The sequence below is a fragment of the Canis lupus genome, chromosome 11 (assembly GCF_003254725.2).
Source record: "Canis lupus dingo isolate Sandy chromosome 11, ASM325472v2, whole genome shotgun sequence".
Lineage (NCBI taxonomy): Eukaryota > Metazoa > Chordata > Mammalia > Carnivora > Canidae > Canis > Canis lupus.
Genome location: NC_064253.1, coordinates 39,870,166 through 39,891,167, shown reverse-complemented (window position 1 = coordinate 39,891,167; position 21,002 = coordinate 39,870,166). Strand labels below are relative to the sequence as shown.

Sequence of the window (21,002 nt, the reverse complement as noted above, 5' to 3'; positions counted from 1 at the left end):
TCTTCTTAGTTTCCTCCAGCCAGATGGGAGATTTCACTTCCCCTCTCAGAAGCACAGGCCAGTTCTTTAACTTTCAGTGCAAATTCAAAATTCAGTCAGATAGCTTATAGGAAAACTCTCCAGTTTCTCACCTCTATTAGAGTCTTTAGAGAACCAGAATCTCAATCTCAATCTCAGTATCTCTCTCTCTCTCTGACATATATTTATAGATTAATTATAGGAATTGAATCACAAGATTACGGAGGCTAAGAAGTCCCATGATCTTGATGTTTTCAAGCTGGAGATCCAGAAAGGCTGGTGGTATAATTAAGTAATTCAGTATAGTTCAGAGAAGCTGGATGTCTAGCTAAGGAAAGCACAAATCTACCCTGCTTCTAGCTCTCTGTTCTAGTGAGGCTATCAATGAATTGGATATTACCCACCCACATTGGTGAGGGTGACCTTCTTTACTCAGTCTACGGATTCAAATGTTAACCTCTTCTGGAAACACACTCACAGACATCCAGAAATAATGTTTCACCAGCTATCTGAGTATCACTTAGCCCAGTCAAGTTGACATAGAAAATTAGCAGCACATCACTGTAGACCCACGAAACACTAAAAACCCCACTGGTTTCTCTATATTTCAACAGACTTCTTCCTGGGCCAAGCCCCAATCCTAGCCGACAATCAAAATCAGTGACTATCTCTCATGAGGCAGTGGAGGGCACAGTTCTAAAATGTTCTTTCTCCCCATTCTATAATTTTAGTCTACCTATCTTTGCTTCCACAGTTCTCTGATGCCTTTAAAATTTGGGGGTTTTTTTTTGTTTTTTTGTTTTTTTTGTAATTTATCTGGTTGTGTCAAAATGTTAGCAGCAGCAGCACTCTGCCATGACCTATCATATCCTTCTTAGGAGTGGAAGTTCAATCCTTACATTAAAAACCTATACCTTGATGCTATGTAATAGACTTACCAGCAAGGCCAGGTTTCAAACCTGGTTGTTTATTGGTTTCATACATTTTCAATATAAAATTGGGGATTCCTGCTACAGTCTTTCCTTGGTCTGAGCGGACACCTCCTTTTAATGCAGAGTGATAGATTCCACGGGGCATATTCACCATTTCTTGCTTCACGAGAGATGTAAAAAATTCTTCCAAAGCTTAAAGAGATAAAAGGAGATCGGAGGTAGAATAAATATAGTAAGTTAGGAGAGAATCATTCATTGTTAACTCATACATATGTGTATGGGTATATATATATACTTTTATATATATGAATACTTATATACACACATATACATACACAGAGATAGAGTTATATTTCAAACCTAACTTCACAAAGTAAAAAGAGAATTCTTGATCCCCTCAACCCTTTCTTGCTCTTCCCAAATTAGAACATGGCACTCAGTTACTCAAGCTTAAAAACTTAGACGTTCTTAATTCCTGTCTCATACTTCTTGTATGTAATCCATTAGCAAGTCCTTCTAGATGTACCTTCAAAAATATATCCCAGATCTATCCATTTCTCTCCATTTTCACTGCTACTTAGCCAGTCATTATGTTCTCTCTGCCTCAGCTGGATAAGTTTAAAAACTAGCTCTTGCTGTCTTCCCCTGATGACCACCCCTACAAACCATCCTCGGCCCAGAAGACAGAATTTTATGTCATTGTCTTCCCTAACATCTTCCAGTGACTTTTCACCACACATGGAATGACATTAACACTTCTGACAATGATCAAGGCTTTATGTATGATCTAGTCCCTGACTCTCCTTTGACCTCATCTCTGTCATCCACCCTCCTTGCTAGCTATGTTAGGGGCACACTCTCATGGCCTTTGTTTCTATTCTGCAAGAACACCAAGCTCATGTCTAAATCAGGGCCACTGTACATGCTATTGCATCCACAAGTGGCACACATTTGATTTCTCCAATTTCCAAGTGATCAGCTCCTTCTTGTCATTTACATATTTTCAGAGAGGCCCTTTATGACTAGCCATCATTCTGTAGCAATATTAGTACCAAAATATTAGTTCAGTATTTTTCTGTATTCCTTCTAATTAAACCCAAATCTTTACTGTTTGACATTTCTACTTATTAGCAACAGAAATATGGGATCAGAAGACGATAGGATACCCAAACAAAATACCTGATAAGAATATAAGGTTTATATTCAAGTGTTATTTTCCTAAGGACCACTAGAGGTTGCCAATGCAGAAACAAAAACAACAAAAACACTAAAGCTAAACAAATCCTATGGAAAACAAAAAAGAAAACCACTGCATGTGCCTCACATAGGAACAAAAAAGAAAGGTCCACTTAACTAAACTGTAATTTAGGGTTTTTTAAGATTTTATTTATTTATTCATGAGAGACAGAGAGAGAGGCAGAGACATAGGCAGAGGGAGAAGCAGGCTCCCCTCAGGGAGCCTAATGTGGGACTCAATTCCAGTACCCCAGGATCATGACCTGAGCCAAAGGCAGACATTCAACCACTAAGCCACCCAAGTGCTCCGAGATTTTCAGGCTTAATAGATCTAAAAGTCTGCTTCAAATGACCATGATTAAATTAAAGGCAGCAAGTGGTCACTGGAACGTCTATTACATACCCAGTTCTGTCTTTCTTATATAGAACCTTCCCAGATGTGACCATGCTTCCCCATTAGAAGCCCAGAGAACACCTGTGTGGTATGTTTTCCTTTTACCCTGCCAGACCCACCCTCTACTCTCTCAACCCTGCTCTGCACTCCGGAAGAATAATCTTTAATGACTCCATCAACAGGCTCCTTGTCTTTTGGCTTCCTGTTGGCTTTATCCAATGGGAGACACTTGGAGGAGATCAGAGGGTGGAAACAGACTGAGGTGGGGGCATGAATTCCCCAGACCCCCTCCTGCAGGATTGCTATGAGTTGCCTGCATCCCTCTTCTGCAGGCCCTGGCTCCCCATAGGCAGCATTAACTATGACATGGATGCTCTCCCTAATTCTCCAAATTACTCCCTCCCCATCCTTACCTCTTCAGGATGAGGGACATTAGCCACCCTGGGATGATGCACCAACACTTGTGAATTTCCTTCAATCCCAACCACACAACTGTAAATAGCCCCTGTATTAAACTCTCAAGGATGCCATCTGAATGAGCCTTTTCTGTTAAGACCCTGATCAATACACATCATCTAAATGAAAGAAATGAGTAACATCCGATTGGGTGCAATATGCATGCACATGTGTGACCGCTTCACACTGAGTGAAAGCACAAACTTTTCAGAATGTAGCTAAGAATCATGTTTGTGAGGAGAGAAGAGCTATGGAGACAAAAGATAATCTCAGGCTTTCTCAGAAGAAATTCTGTTTTGGCAAAAGCTCACATATGTCAGGAGGTAAGGACACATCTGCACATACACTAACTCAAGAATGGAAATTTGTCTACTTGTTAGAGAACTAAAGATTGCCAAATTAACTTCAGCCCCAAAAATAGTTTAAATGAGGGTAAGATACCACGAGTATAAGAGATACATAGGGCACTGTCTTTCCCCAGCTACTAAGCCAGCAACTAGGAATTTTGAGCCTTGGGCTGTCCCCCAGATGACCAGGTGAGAATTTAAAACATGTGGAAAATTTGTAGAATAGAGGGTTAGTCATAAATTTTTAAAACAACCCCAATGTCCTTTAACAGGTGAGTGAACAAACCGTGGTACATCCTACAATGGAATATGATTCAGCAATTTTTAAAAATTGAGAAAGGCAAGTATTTGTTTTTTTTTTTTTTTTTTTTTTTTTTTTTTAATATTTTATTTATTTATTTAGGATAGTCACAGAGAGAGAGAGAGAGGCAGAGACACAGGCAGAGGGAGAAGCAGGCTCCATGCACCGGGAGCCCGACGTGGGATTCGATCCCGGGTCTCCAGGATCGCGCCCTGGGCCAAAGGCAGGCGCCAAACCGCTGCGCCACCCAGGGATCCCCGAGAAAGGCAAGTATTTGGATACATATCAAAGAACTTATACTGAGTAAAAAAAAAAAAAAAAAAAAGTGTACATATTGTATGGGGAAAAGAAAAAACAACCAACAACTGGTGAAATCCTAAAAGGTCCATAGTTTAGTTAATTGCTTCATACCAATGTGAATTTCCTGGTTTTGATAATGAACTAAGGTAGTGAGATGTTATGCAACTGGGTAAAATTACATGGGGACTCTCTAAAGTGGATTCACGACTTCTTAGAAGTCTAAAATTATTTCCAAATAAAAAATAAATAAATACCAATAAGCTCTCTATTTAAAATAATGCAAATTAGGGATGCCTGGTGGCTCAGTGGTTGAGCATCTGCCTTTGGCTCAGGTCCTTACCCCGGGATCCTGAGATCAAAGCTACCCACACTAGCAATCAAGCTCCCTCGAGGAGCCTGCTTCTCCTTCTGCCTATGTCTCTGCCTCTCTCTCTTTGTGTCTCTCATGAATAAATAAATAAAATATTTAAAGTATAAAAATAAAAACAATTAAAAGCCCAAAATAACTTTTATCTCTAAAGCAATTTTGGGATACAGGAGGAACTTTGGGGAACTGAAGGCTTCTTTCCTTTCCTGGAACCAATGAATAAAAATGCAAAGGAGTCCTAGACTCTGAAGAACTTTGAGGGAGGCTCTTCAGATGGAAAAGGGGGATGAACAGAAGAGGAACAGAAATTAAGATTTTAAGGCTTATTCTGATGTGAAGAGAAAAGAAAAAGTGAACTCCTGGTCTCAGTTGTACCATTTCAGTTTTCTCTAATGAAAGGTGGCAGGTATTTGGGACAAGAGCTTTGCCTAGACATAGTATATATTTGCCAGAATGCCTCTATGTGGGGTGCAAATAAAGGAAAAAATGTCCCTTATTATAGGATATTGAGATTATGATTGACCAGATGGCATTTCTTGCATGTATTGAACTTAATTTTTAGAAATTGACTTTTTATGTCCATGTATATTTAAGGTAGAATTGGGACAGAATGAGGTAATAGATGCATGCTTGGCAAATTGTTGGCTAATACTGAGTTAGAATAATTAGATACAATTAGAATAATTTTTTGAATGTCAAGGTCCTGTAAGCTTTTTATCAAAATGGAATGATCATACAATTTAATCCATTTTTTAAACCATTAATTTATAGCTCTCAAATATTGATGCCATCATTGGAATAATTCTAAAGAAAGAATAAATTCAGAATGAAAGTATCCAATAAATCTCTGAAGATTCTAACAATCTTTTCATTTAGCTTATAGAATAAAGAACCATTACTTGAGCCAGTGACTTAAAGTCCCACTGCAAATCTGTCTTGTAGAATACAGCGCTTGAAATGAATTTTAATTTCTCACTGAAAATGGTTGTTTAAACTATTTTCTGGTTCAATTTTGTTCAACTCTAATGCTTTTCAGTGTGTTTTGAATACCATTACTACCTCAAACAGTCCCTCTAAAACAGATGGATACCTATTGCCTTTCAAACAGAAATTAAGCTATAATTAAAGCAAGCTATTATAGGTACATATCACAGAAAGAACACAATCAGACAGGTAAAATCACTCAAAAATGCTAGCTCCCCTGCCACTAAATAGGAGTCACCTGGTAAAACCAAAGGAGCAGTAAGTGACAACAGTCTAAGATAGCAAGAGCCAGGAATGGAAAGATCCAGATCCTTTTCATCGCCCTCATCATCTTCGTCTTCATCTAGCTCATCAGGAGTCGGGATTTCTGGTCTTATCTGAAATGACAAAGAAGGCAATACTAAACTATTATGTAAAATCTTTTCTTTGTCCTTTTTATGCCAAGATTTAAAAACTGAGTTAGACTCATTACACTGTAATGTCAAAAGAACATTAAGAATTAATTTTAAAATATCTGTTCATCTTCAGATTAACTAAATGGTAAACTCTATCTTATTAGATACAATTCCAGATCCATGTAAAGAACTAATGGTAATATACTAAGAAAATTACCATAAGCCAGCATAAGCAATGATTATTATAGAACACTAATAAAATTTTACACCATTTGACAATAAAATGCAAACACTGACACATTCAATATATTGAGCTTCTATGGTTTGTGATTAAATATTTGCCTTGTCGGAATACATTTTTTTCCCTTTAACTTGTGATTCCAGCCATGTCTCTATGGCAAAGCTTAAAATCTTTCAGTAGAAAATAAAATAGAGATCAGGAAAGGACAGAATGCTTTAGTTGACTTTTCTTTAGACTCGGCAGTTTGTTGCTATAGATTATAAAAACACTAAAATCTGTAATTGGTAGCTATACTTTATTGTGTTTAATTTGCAATTTGACGATTCTGTGGTTGCTCTGTGATTAGTTAGGTTTGTTGGAACCAAAAATTTAAAAATGTAAGAAGATCACCACTATTGTAGTTTCTACAAGATATAACTATCAAGCAATTAATTAAATTTTTAATACTTTCAATGACACACCATCATAATGCCCACATGGAGATAATTAAGCATTAGGGGAGGAAATCAAAATATATAAAAGTGGTTGCTATAACCATAAAGTGCCAGAACCCAGTCATTACCATTAGCCTGTCTCCCGGAGTTATTTTTAGAAATAATTAACAATTCCTGCACACTGCCTTCTTCATAGGTCCCCAAAGCACTGTTCCATTTAGGAACTGCACTGAGTCAGGATTCTTGCAGGGGGATAAAAGAAAACAGAGAGGAAATGCTTCTCTTAAGTATAATAACCTCAACTCCAATGAAAGCTTTCAACCATAACTAGTGTTCTCTTCACTAGTGAATGCATAAAAGCAACCTGACTACCCGAGCACTTTCTGAGACACGATTTAATTCTTTTTTTTTTTTTAATTTATTTATGATAGTCACACACAGAGAGAGAGAGAGAGAGAGAGAGAGGAGAGAGAGGGAGAAGCAGGCTCCATGCACCAGGAGCCCGACGTGGGACTCGATCCTGGGTCTCCAGGATCGCACCCTGGGCTAAAGGCAGGCGCCAAACCACTGTGCCACTCAGGGATCCCCCGATTTAATTCTGATTCAGTATTGAATACCTAATTCTCAGAGGACTGAGCCAGCCATAATTACAGAGATAACAATAATGTATGCTCCACCCAGAGCACAACAGCATTTGTTGACATCGATGTTACTGGAGAAACTCTAGCACAATTTCAACCCTTTCTGCTCTCATAGCAGGGTTTTCCAAGTATCTCTAGTCTGGGTACATTGAAATTGCCAGGATTAGTATCACCAGGAGTTATTTTAAAGATTATACCCAATCCTAGTTGCCTAAAAAAAACACAAGAAAGAAGTTGGCTCTGGGTCTGTTTGCCTTGTTTTCTTTTTACACATCATGGGACAAATTGAAAAGAATATTTAAACAGCATACAGGGGGAAACAGACAATAATGCTCACAGCAGAGACTACAGAGGTAATACCAGTTACCACACCAGTGTATCAAAGCTCTGGGAAGCTCTCACATACACAGATAGGCACAAGTGGCATGAGATTCAGAGAAGTGGAAGACAGAGGTGAACACTTAAGTTGATAAGAAAATTCATGGGACCCCTGGGGGGCTCACTGGTAGAGCAGCTGCCTTTGGCTCAAGCGGCGTCCTGGGATCCTGGGATCGAGCCCCACATTGGGTTCCCGCGGGGAGCCTACTTCTCTCTCTACCTATGTCTCTGCCTCTCTCTGTGTGTCTCTCATAAATAAATAAATAAAATCTTTAAAAAATATATTTAAGAAGAAAATTCAGAGGGATGGTGAGGATAACAATGAATCAGAACCCTCCAATCTGCTGGTGGAAATATAAAATGGTGCAGCCCCTTGGAAAAGTTGGAGTTTTTCAATAAGTTAAACGGAGTTATTTACCATTACCACATGGCCCAGCAATTCTCTTCCTAGGTACAAACCCAAAAGAACTGAAAATAGGCGATCACACAAAAACTTGCATATGAATGTGAATGTATTATTCCTCATAGCCAAAAAACAGAACCAATTCAGATGTCCACAGACTGATAAATACATAAACTACATGTGGCCTATCTATACAATGGAATATGATTCAGTCATACAAAGGTGTGGAGTATAGATACACTCCAGAGATGAATGTACCTTGAAACCATTAAGCTAAGTGACGGAAGCCAGTCAGAAAAGATCATATACTATGTGATTTCATTAAAGGAAAGCTTCAGGTTATAGGCAAATTTAGGGATAGAAAGTAGATTATTTATAGGACATACATGAGGTTGCTTGAGGGCTGCGAGAGGGGAAAGGGGGAATGGGGATTGACTACTAACAAAATGCTCTAAAATTAGATTGTGGATGCTCTGTGATTAGTTGCACAGTTCTTTGAATATACTAAAATCACTGAATTCTACAGTTTAAATGGGTGAATTATACAGAATGAGAATTATAGCTCAATAAAGCTGCTGAATAAGAAGGGGAAGAAGGGAAGGAGGAAGGGAGGAAGAAAGGTTGTTGAGGCACCTGGGTGGCTCAGTCAGTTGAGCGTCTGCCTTCGGCTCAGGTCATGATCCTGGGGTCCTGGGATCGAGCCTGAGCAGGGAGCCTACTTTTCCTTTTGCTACTCCCCCTGCTTCTGCTCTAAGTCAAATAAATAAATAAAATCTTTTAAAAAGAACAAGAAGGGGATGCCTGGGTGGCTCAGTGGTTGAGCGTCTGCCTTTGGCTCAGGGCGTGATCCCGGAGTCCCGGGACTGTCCCACATCAGGCTTCCTGGATGGAGCCTGCTTCTCCCTCTGCCTGTGTCTCTGCCTCTCTCTCTCTCTGTGTGTCTCTCGTGAATAAATAAATAAAATATTTAAAAATAAATAAATACAATAAATAAATAAAAAAAGAAAAGGAGGGGATCCCTGGGTGGCACAGCGGTTTAGCGCCTGCCTTGGGCCCAGGGCGTGATCCTGGAGACCCAGGATTGAATCCCATGTAGGGCTCCCGGTGCATGGAGCCTGCTTCTCCCTCTGCCTGTGTCTCTGCCTCTCTCTCTCTCTCTCTCTCTCTCTCTGTGACTATAAGAAAGAAAGAAAGAAAGAAAGAAAGAAAGAAAGAAAGAAAGAAAGAAAGAAAGAAAGAAAGAAAGAAAAGGAGGAAGAGGAAGTAGAGGAAAGGGCAGGGGGGCAGCAGAATCGGAAGGGGAAGCCAAGCCGGAAGCTGTCACCATCTTCAGAGGGATCTTAACTGGTGGATGAACCATGGCAAAAGACCAAATTCTTCCAATTTCAGAATTATTTAATGTAAAAGGGATGTGATTATTTTTGCACATATTTTAGCCCATCCAGTCTTTCTGTTCAGTCAACCTCAATTACTTAAAATGAGTCATAGCGCCCAAGCCATCAATATTTCTTAGAAATGCTAAAGAAAGACCTACTAGGTTGGAGATAAAAAAATAACGATCTGCTCATCTATCTTATGTTGTCTAATTTTACATTCACATAACTGGATGCCTATATTAATTTATCTGCCATGTGGTAAAGAGCATATGTCTGCATCTTACATATGCATATATTTTAACAAAGAAACTACAGATGTACTGTAATTTAAGAATAGCTGATATAGTCTGCATACTTTTAAGGGTATGATTGGTTTCTTCAAAAGCAAGTCCATTCTCCTGACCATATTAGCTCTTATTGCTGGACTTGGTTTCATTACATTTCCTTCCTCCTCTGCGCACCTGTTAAGTGTTGCAGCTTTCTTATGCTAGCCCAGGCTTTTCTCTTGCTTTGTGTGTAACAACTGAATAAGACGGATGTGCACACAACTAAGAATAATCAAGAGAAGTCATATAAAAGAATACCTGTAAAATTATAACATTTTGTTATTTGCATTAGCTACGAAAACATCCAGGAAAACCGCATATATGTTTAAAACACACACACACACACACACAAAACTACACCCTTCCAATTATAGCTAAGCTTTGTTGAAAAAACTTAAGTGAAGAGCCAAATATAAAATGATAAATTACTTTTAGAATCTGCTTCGAATTGAATATTGGGAACTTCATCCTATAAAATGCCTCCACTATGGGTTCGGAGCCAGATAACCCTTCAACCATCTTTCCTTATGTATAACCTACGAAAATCCAGGAGTTTGTGCATAAACACAGGATTTTATTTAGAACACATCAAGTATCCGCATAAATTTCTTTAAAAAGAGAAACGGCTTCTGATGAATGCAGTGACATTCACTTAAATCAAAGCCAAACAGGCTATACCATATTAATACCAACACAGGATGCATAATGAGGTCTCTTATATTACTCACTTCTAAAATTAACTCCAGAAATCAATAACACAATCTATTTTAAGATCTCTAAAATAAAAAGTTTAATTTTTAAACAACTAAATATTTTTTTAATGAACTCAAGTCAGAGATGAGAGTCAATCTTCTACCTAAATGTTTATCCATTACTGCTTGTTTTACCAGAATAACAATTCTCTGTATTTTGTTTGTTTTGTTTTATTGGGTTGGGGAGACACTAAAGAAGGCAGAGGAAAAGAATAAATAGCTAAACAGAACAAAAAAACAAAAACAAAAACAAAAACAAAAACAAAAAAAAACCACACAAACTAAAAGAGAAAAATCATTTGTGTCCCTTTCTTAATATTGGAATCAAAAAGACCTCAAAAAAGCCCCCTGAAACTTTTTGACCAACTTTAAATTTGCATGTTTCAAATGATTAACACTTTTACCAGCCAACAAAACATATGGATTCATTCAACATTCCCAGATTATAAAATGGCTTAGGGCTTCACGTATGTCCAATAAATAATTGCTAAATCAATGCAAGTGTGAAGGGTCTATCATTACATAGAACTTCCTAGTAACAATCCAGTGACAAGAAATATGAGTTAATGAACTTGATATTCAAATCCCTAACTCAGGGCAGCCCTGGTGGCACCATGGTTTAGTGTCGCCTGCAGTCCGGGGTGTGATACTGGAGACCCGGGATCGAGTCCCACGTCAGGCTCCCTGAGTGGAGCCTGCTTCTCCCTCTGCCTGTATTTCTGCCTTTCTCTGTGCATGTGTGTCTCTCATGAATAAATAAATAAAATCTTAAAAAAAAAATCCCTAACTCATATATCTTATTTCAACTCTACTAATCATTAACATTTTCCATCCTATCTTAGATGTAATGTTTCATAACCCTAACTGATGTCTGCCACTCCCTTAACACCTTTTGTTCTATCAACCTGTGAGCTTTCAACAAGTTTCACAGTTTAAATTGATGCATGAGTCAAGAAGAACTCTATCTTTAGTAAATTTTTTTTTTTAAGATCTTATTTATTTATTCATGAGAGACACAGAGAGAGAGGCAGAGACACAGTCAGAAGGAGAGGCAAGCTTCTTGCAGGGAGCCCAACCTGGGACTCGATCCTGAGACTCCGAGATCACACCTTGGGCTGAAGGCAGACACTCAACTGCTGAGCCACCCAGGCATCCCTATCTTTAGTGAATTTAAAGAAAAGTAGTACTTACAAAAATAGCTGAATTATCCATAAAAGTAGCAATGTTGATAAGGATACATTGTATCTTTCTGTATTCTGTATTCTGTATTTCTTTCTACTTGAAATTCACAGCACTCTCATTTAAAAGATTATTTCACAAGTTTCCACAAACTGAGAAAATGTGGATGTACTTTCACTGGAAAGGTTACAGAGGTAATCCTCAATTTTGTGAGTAAGCCCTTGGTGCAGAATGAGTAATCTCTGACAACAAGAAACAATCGTAGTTTTTTTTTTTTCACAGTTTTTTTTTTTAAGATTTTATTTATTTGTGAGAGACACAGAGAGTGAGAGAGGCAGAGAGCCAGGCAGAGGGAGAAGCAGGCTCCATGCAGGGAGCCTGACATGGGACTTGATCCCGGGTCTCCAGGCGCTGAAGGTGCTGCTAAACCGCTGAGCCATCCGGGCTGTCCACAATCATAGTTTTTACACTGCAGAAGGCCCTACCTGGCAGGGATTTTCAAATCATTGAAAATACGTTTTTATAGAAAATGAGCCTCAGTTTCACCTCACTACTATCATGTGCAAAACAGAGGTGGGGAGCTGACTCAGTTGTATCCTTAGCCTGTGGGGGCTTGTTAGGATTTGAACACACTAACCATTTCTTAGACATTCAGTCCTTAGGTATTCAAATAACCAAAGGGAAACTCAGTAAAAAATAAAAAGAAGAATGCATTGGGCAGTGTTGGAAGCAATAATTCTCCATGAGGAGGCAGGTTGTCTATATCAGAAACTGGAGGTCAAAGATGGACTCTTTTAAATCACTTACGTCCCCACATCTTAAACCTAGTTGAGAATAACCACTGTAGTGAACCACTGTTACTTCAGGGAGTAAGCTGAATCTCACAAGGGGGCAAGAGTAGAAAAAGGGTTGAGAAGGGTGGCAGGAAAAGGATAAATTTTAGAGATTTCTTTTAGAGTTCTTCACACTCCAATGGTAAAAACCCAAGCATATATCAAAACCCCAACTCTATCACTGCCCTTTATGCTAGAAGGTATAAAGAGCTATTTATGGCTCCTCAGGGATGAGAGGATATTGAAGAGTTAGATTAAGAAAGTATCTAATATTTGACTGAGCAGAGCACTTACCTGAGCATAAACTCTAAAAATAGCACAATCAGAAACTGAATAAAACACCAAAGTAGGAACAGACATAAACACATCAATATGTAAAGAGGTAGAGATTAATTAGTCAAGAATATGTGGGAGTTATTTGATAAAACCTCCTACTCCAGCTGAAATATTTCATGAATAATAGCTAAAAGTAAAGGTAATTATTATGCTGTGATCTAAGTCAGCAATTGCTCATTAAAATAATAATAATAAAAGGTATCTTTGCAGATGTTGTAGCCAATTTACTGGTAGGAGTCTGCATACAAAATTTATAGGTAGCTTTTTTTTCCTTTTCTTTTTCTCTTTTTTTTTTAAGAAGGTATAATTATTGCTAGTCACCATAGTGCAGTCTGAAGTCCCATCTTTTTTTAATTTTATGAGTCACAAAACATCTTTCCTTAGTCTTCCCATTGGTGATAACCACACGACAAGCCAGCCAATCTGTCTTTGCATCCCCAACATGGGAAATCCTACCTGACTTAGGACTTGGTTTCACAAGGGCCTTTCATCAGTCCCAGTTCAATTCAATCAACACAAATTTGCCTTGTTCCTATGGCATCTAAACCTCTATGTAAACCCAATCCCAAAGACAAGTCAATCCATTTTGATGCCTTAGGGTGCCAAGAAATTTATATCAAAACTTTTTTTTAAAGATTTTATTTATTTATTCATGAGACACACAGAGAGAGGCAGAGACATAGGCAGAGGGAGAAGCAGGCTCACTGTGGGGAGCCTGATGCAAGACTCGATCCCAGGACCCTGGGATCACATCCTGAGCCGCCGAAGGCAGATGCTCAACTACTGAGCCACCCAGGTGGCTATATCACCAAATCAAAACTTCTTAAGCCATTTGATCTAAGGATAGATTCTGGGTAACATTACATATAACTTCTTTTTTTTTAAGATTTATTTATTTTTATTTATTTATGATAGACAGAAAGAGAGAGAGAGAGAGAGAGGCAGAGACACAGGAGGAGGGAGAAGTAGGCTCCATGCTGGGATCCCGATGCGGGACTCGATCCCAGGACTCCAAGATCACGCCCTAGGCCAAAGGCAGGCGCTAAACCGCTGAGCCACCCAGGGATGCCCAACATTACATATTACATATAACTTCTAACACAATGTCTGCCTTACACTCTAGAAGCACTCGATAAACATTTGTATGCATTTGAATTAGCAGTAACACAAAATGTGAAATCATACACTTCACTCCTTAATATAACCTAATAATTTAATGCTGGTTATGTTAAGTAGATATTAGAAAGGGCTGTATATTTTTAATCTAAAACTAAAATAGTGTCACACAATGTGTTAAGAGTGATTCTTTCCTTATCTAGTTCCCTGGAGCTAACCTATGTATTGTTTCATACTAAACTAAGAACAGATTTTTTTTTTTTAACATGGCATCTCACTTTAGTATCACAAATAAGGCTCTTTGGCCACACAGGCTGCACAAACCTTAGTTGATGCAAGCCAGGCTTAGATTTGAAGTCCAAGATGGACTGGGTGGAATAGACACAGATCTTCTGGAGTAAGCCAGGGGCATGGGCATGCAGCCATACACTCAGTCACCTACAGAGACTTCGTGTGCACCACAGGTGTCTCCATCGGCTTCAAAGAGACTTAAATTCAACAGCTGTGAGGTCTAAGATTTCTACAGTCTTTTACAGGTTAAGCGAATAATAAATATAAATGCTTATCTCTTACAGACAACACATCTAGCGTTACATCCCTCAGGTAAAAATCTTCTAAGAGAGGAGATACAAATAAAGTGATAAAACCCAGCAGTTAAGAGATACCAGTGAGAAAGCAGAAAGGCCTACCTCTTCAGGCAGATGAAGAATGGTGTGCTCTCCTGCACTGAATTGTGACAGAGATTTATATGCAGCATTTGCTACAATGGGGTCCTAGACAGGGTACCAGTAAGACAAACAAAAGAAACAATATATATTACACATCAACTCTGGAGGAAGGAAGAAAATCTTCCCACATCAACCTCAAAGTTCTAGAGTCAGGGCTTTGGAAATGATACTCAAGCCTTGCTTTAATGTGTCCCAACTAAAAATAGAGAGAAATTAGCATTAGGTAGAGAGACCAGAAGCACTACATTTTTATCCTACTTTGGACATTAAACAGAAAATAACTCAAAATCGCTCAGGTCCCCATTACATGGTATGGATGATTGGAAGAAGTATGAGCATATGGAATCTGATAGGTTGGGACTAGGTTCTGATTCTCTAGCTACTAACAGGGAAAGTTAGCCCTTGGGAATCTCAGCTCATAGAGTCAGGAGTCTAGTGTAACATCACCGACAGACATTCCCTTCTCTATATTCCTTGATTGGAAACGACATCTGGACTTTTTGTTTGATGTGCTTGCTGGGGCAAAGCAGGAAAGGGGAAGGGCCATTAAAAAAGAGAGAGAGAGACAGTGACAGCAGTCTCTCTCCACATCTGTCAGCTTCACAAAGTAACAAGTGCACTTTATGACAAAAATGGATTAACGGGCATAAACTGAGAAGTTTTCTAAAACCTAAGCTTATTTACGTCACAATTCTTTTAAGATCATGAAGCCATCATTTAAATTTCATTATATTTCTTATTCCAAGAGTCTTATTTCACAGTTCTTTCTCAATTTGGTTCTGTTTCACCAACACCTTTGTGATAGTACCTTGTTTTGAGTGTGGGTCCAGAGGAAGCTGAGGACTTGAACTTTAAAATTCTGAAAAATCAATAAACATCACAATAAATGAGATGAAAACAAAACTGAGAACAATCTAAAGTAGCAAGCAGTGAACATTAATTCACTCAAAATTATACTAGTGATTGACTTAATCCGTATTTACCCATCAGCCATAAAATGAAAGTACTCAGTAACAGACTCATCATGGAAATGCATGCACATTTTAAACACAATACGTTAATATTACTAAGTAAAAAATTGTTAATAACCATTTTTTTGCTGATCTCTCAAGGCCTACCTAGTACAAATTTCCCTCCTCTCTTTGGTGTCACTGTTCCTGACTCTCTACCCAAACAGAGTTCTCCCTTCACCAAGTGGTCACATGGCCCATGGCACACTTTAACATCCAGCATGATTATCCGCATATGTGGTTAACTCCCTCTAGATTTACACTCCTCAGGGCAGTGACTATCTTTTGCATTTCAAAAACTTTAAAGCCCAGAAAAATAAAGGACATCAGCCCAGTTCCTCAAATGACAAATATTTAGTAAATGATGAGCTTAAAAAGCCATTTATCTTCCAACAGTCTACCTTATCTTCATTTCAATCACATCTATCTTCTTGTCCTTCTAAATCACTGAAGGTTCTTCTACACCTCCTTATCTTTGTATATTCCAATTCTTAGATTTCAATGAGAAGCAACAGTTTTTTAATTCTGTAAGAACCTAATCTAATAGCACCAACTAAGTAAGGTTTCATTCAATTCCTCCTAGAATGCTAGTCATTTCTACCACCAGACTCTCACAGGCCTCTGATTAAGTGTACTCATTAAATGTTATTATAATTCTTGTTGCTTATATCCAACTCTTTTTTTTTTTTTTTTTAAGATTTTATTTATTTATCTGAGAGAGAGAGAGCGCGCGAGCACTGAGCTGGGAAGAAAGGGAGAAACAGACTTTCCTCTGAACAGGGAGCCTGGTGCAGGGCTTGATCCTGGGGATCTGGGATCGTTATGTGAGCCAAAGGCAGATGCTTAACTGACTGAGATACCAGGTGCCCCTATGTCCAACCCCTTTGTCAACTTTTGAGGGTTTGGAAGGCAACGACTGACAATTTGGTATAATGGGAAAACAGGCTATGGAGGTAAATGTCCTGGGATGAGACATCAGCCTTCTTTTAGACATTATAACATAGTTCAAGCCACTTGTCTGGCATGCAGCAGGTACTCAATAAATATTTAATGAATGGATGTACCTCTCAAAACCTCAGATTCTTTAGCTATAAAATAAAAATAATACCTTCCTATGAGAAATTAGAACGAATTGGTATAAAGTAATGAGAAGAGTGCTGGGAATATAATAGGTACTTAAAAAGAATATCTATTATGTATTACGATTTCTAAAGCCTAGGACAGTTTTACTAAATATATTTTGAGTCAATGAATGGATGTACAAGCACTTAGCAAAGCAATTCAGAAAATACTCTAATTGAAACATGGTCTCTATTTGCAACAAGCTTATAGTTTAATGGGGAAAATAATATAAATACATATACATATACCTGTAGTACAAAATAGAAATAAATGTTCTTAGGACAGTATAAAGTACAATATAGATAAAGAATCAAGTCTATAGCAAGATACTCCTACTTGTACAAAAATTCACCAAAAAAGAGGATGAATTAAACCAATTATTTACTTTCTAAAATTAGAGATTAAAAAAAAAAGCAATTCTGATAAAGAGAACAATGCACAAAGGAAAAAAAATAGAAAAGTCTGGAAGCAGGGGGAAAAATGCAGGAGGCAGAAAAGTAGAGGGAGGCCAGATTCTCAAACACCTGATGAGTAAGGTATAGAGAGGATGGACTCCATTTTAGGCAAACACAAGACACTGAGGTGACTGGGAAGAGCAAGGACCTAAGAGATGCTTTGGGAAAACTGTATCTAAACTCTAACCAGTTAACAGAGAGCACATTATTTAAATATACATCCAGAGAGAGGAAAAGAGGGAGGGAGGGAGGGAGGGAGGGAGGGAGGGAGGGAGGGAGGGAGGGAGGGAAGAGAGGCCTGGAGGGTGAGAAGAAATTGGGGGAAAGAGAGGAATAGGGAGAGACAGAAAGAGCAAGAGAGAGACAGAAGCACAGAGGTCTCCCTCTCCATTTCTTTACTTCTACTAGCAAGTGACTATGGTCACGGAAGGGCTCTCCCCTACTGGGGAACTGATAGATGGAATGACCCCAGACCCCAGAGCCATCTATCTGAGCAACAGAGGATCCTTAATATGAAAATAAGCATGAAGATAGACCAATATAAGACAACAGGGAAGAATGTAAAGTTGAAGAAGAAAATAAATCAAGTCTCCCCCACAATACATACATGCTAAATAAATAAATAAATAAATAAATAAATAAATAAATAAAAATTTACAGCCAACGTAAGAAACCAACCAAACACCAGCTCATAAATTAACCTGTAATAAAATCCAAATAACTCAAAGTATAAGCAATACAAAGCTATAGGAGTTCAGCCCTTGAAAACAGAAAATAAATAAATACAACAGGCCCTTACTATGGCTTTTACTCTTAGTTCTTTATCAGTAGCCTGGCGGACTTTCTGACAACGTAAGAGTATGTGTCATAATAGTCTCCATAAAAAAGACTGTTGGTGAATGATATACTCTAAGAGTCTCAAATCAATTCCTTTTTTTAATACCCTAAAACAAAAACCCAAATATGAGAATAAACTCATCCTATATTGGTCAACCGTTCATTCAATAACTACCTACTGACTATATGCTATGTGCCAGGCACTATGCCAGGTATTGTATCCTCAGGAAGGACAAATTTGATTTTATTTACTGTGCAGCATTAAGAATGATAAGAAGAAGTATTATCTTATAATCCAGCCTTATCACATAATCTAAATCATGTAAAGGACTATTATTGGATTCTTGTGTGGGAGGTAGTTTATCATAGTCTTGTGAAACACTAAATCAAACCACAAGTTCATGAAGATTTCAAGTGAAAATGAATTGCTACTCTTTAATGGAAAAAGGGAAAAGGTAAGCATGAGTGGGAATATGGCTACAAAAGTAAAGATATAAATGAATTCACCATCCTCTCATTTCACTCATTTCATACAGAGAATGTTAAACAATATATGAATCTTATAGTAAAGCTTCTTCCAAGTGTTTCAGTTCACTCCAATGACAAATACCGAGTAGCTCACAAAATTATTTTCCTCTCCTAAGGTAGTCTGATTTTACAATCATCCTCATTGTACAGATCAATATAGGACACATGAACGTGTAAAAATCAACTCTTTATGGGAAACCTAGAAGCAAAACATAAATGAATATATATATACATATATATTCAGTCAAATATATATATATATATATATATATAGTCAAATACTATGGGAGACTCTGTCCTGCCTTATTAAAATCTTTGTGATATTTTTTAGAAATAAAAGCACCAATAAAATGAATTTAAACTTTTGGCCTTAGACACACTATTTTTAACATACTGACTTTTTATTTTACTTATTTTATTTATTTACTTATTTATTTATTTTGCACACTGACTTTTTAAAGTCTTGGTTATATTCTCATAATAAAAAATTGGTATCCTTTACGTAAATAAGCCTTAAAGACACAGAATTGATAAGCATGGATATTCTCCTATTACTAGCAGTCCATAAAGATATCACATCCTTAGAACAAAAAATGTTAAAGGATTTTTGGAAAACAAAGATTATGAATATCGATTTCCATAAGTTGTTATACAGCCCATGTCTTCCCAATGTAGAAACAGAAAATTTATTGACCTTCAAATGCATACCTCATATTCAGCTGTATTGACTGTTAAAGAGGGAACCAGAGAAAACAGTTCACTGAGGGTCTTCAAAATGAGGGGTCTTGTGTCACAGCTGAGCTTTGGAGAGAGAGCATTCCATGTGGAGCGAATGCAAACGACCTGCGAAGGAAATGAAAGAGTCAATGCCTAACAAAATCCCAGCTGACAGGACGCCATTAGCAGAGGGTACTATCTTTTATTACAGGAAAACTAGGAAAAACTCATAACATTCCTAGAAGTTCAGATTTGATAAGGTATCACTTCTCAAAAGAAATTATTTAAACCAATATAAACTGTTGTGGAAGAAAATCCAGCCTGACTCACATGACAGCTTCTTTGCTACTTTAGTTTGCTAACCAAGGAAATAAAACTTACACGCAGATATGTGCATGGGTGCCAGCCAGTGCCCGCACACATGCAAATTAGATTAGCTACAAACATCATTGAAGAACCATTCTCTGAAAAAAACGAAGGGTAAGATAATGTTAAAAAAAAAAAAAAAGGAAGAAACGTTCTAAGATTTTTATTTATTTATTTTTGAGAGAGAGAAAGTATAAGCAAGCACGAGCTGGGGGAGAGGCAGAGGGCGAAGTAGACTTCCTTGCTGAAATTGCATCAGCACTCAGAAAATTGAGATTTAATATATATAAACTGAACATGCTCAAATCATCTTACAAACATGTAAAGGAGGCAGGAGAATAACTGTATTATTTAAAATAATAATTTGAGCACCTGGTTGGCTCAGTTAGTAGAGTAAGTGACTCTTGATCCAGGAGGTCCTAAGTTCAAGCCACACATTGGGCAGAGAGCTTACCTACTAAACTAACTAAATAAAATACTTTAAAACCTTGTTTTAAAAGTCACTTCAGATTCTTTAAAAGACTGTTAAATGATAAAATAAGATGGCAGCCTGACAAAAATGTTATTTTTAACTTGACCCAATTTTCTATACCAAGTGTTCTTAGTTCATATCTGGTTTTCTAGATATTCAAATGTCTTCCTAAGTTCGATTCCAACTACACCAGATGATTTCTTCACTTGGATATATTTTATTAAAATTTTAAAACTCAGGCAGGAAGAGTGCCAATGTAGATCGATTATATAGAGTTTAACAAGGATTAACCTTTCTAAAATACTCCCATCCCTTCTCTTAAGCTTCAATTAATACACACAATTTGTCTCCATCTACAAACATAAATTATTTAGAAAAAACTACATAAGGTAGTAAGTGAAAAGATGTCAAGACAAATGAATAATATGCACCTAAGGACCTAGATTAAGGAGAGGTTTAAAGAGGAGACAGCAGAAGGAGTATCTCAGAACACTTGGATTTGGTGCTTTTGCTCTTTATTTTCTTCTTTCCATGAAACAGCAGAAAAATATTCTTTGGCTTGGGACCCACTACAAATTTGGATTGAATTAACATTTACTAAGAGGAATACTGTGTGTCAGCCACATCAGTGGGCATGTTTATACGAAGTAGCCCTAATATTACAAATTATCAGTATTTGCAATCAAAAGATAAACTCAATCTTTCAAAGCTATCAATTCAACATCAAGGGTATACCCAGTGTATACCCAAAGTACTAGGAGGAACAGTGGCATATAAAACATAATCTAACATCTCAAAGAACTTAGCACCTACTGATAGAATTCTAAATTATCAGGAAACAAAATAATTAGATTTTAGGCTATTTTCAACAGAAAAGAGTTTTAGGAGGACCTAGGGAGTAAAGCTTTGTCTGGGGGTGGGGTCATCAGAGAGAACATCAAGAACCAGGAAGCCCTGAGATGGGACAGGAAGAAGGAAGAGACAGAAGTCAGGCAGACATTCCTTAAGCAAGTGGAAGGCAA

At 37.7% G+C, this 21,002-nt stretch overlaps 1 protein-coding gene across 2 annotated transcripts in view; it reads right to left on the bottom strand.

Annotated features, from left to right (window-relative positions):
- FOCAD (focadhesin) overlaps nucleotides 1-21,002 on the bottom strand; it is a 312,065-nt gene that overhangs the window by 111,231 nt on the left and 179,832 nt on the right. For both annotated transcript variants that reach the window (XM_025433196.3, XM_025433197.3), the window contains exons 16-20: nucleotides 19,134-19,268; nucleotides 15,282-15,332; nucleotides 14,435-14,518; nucleotides 5,574-5,712; nucleotides 957-1,142 (exon numbers count right to left, since the gene is read on the bottom strand). In XM_025433196.3, coding sequence (XP_025288981.1) covers nucleotides 957-1,142; nucleotides 5,574-5,712; nucleotides 14,435-14,518; nucleotides 15,282-15,332; nucleotides 19,134-19,268 — 595 coding nt within the window. The remainder of the gene's footprint in view (nucleotides 1-956; nucleotides 1,143-5,573; nucleotides 5,713-14,434; nucleotides 14,519-15,281; nucleotides 15,333-19,133; nucleotides 19,269-21,002) is intronic.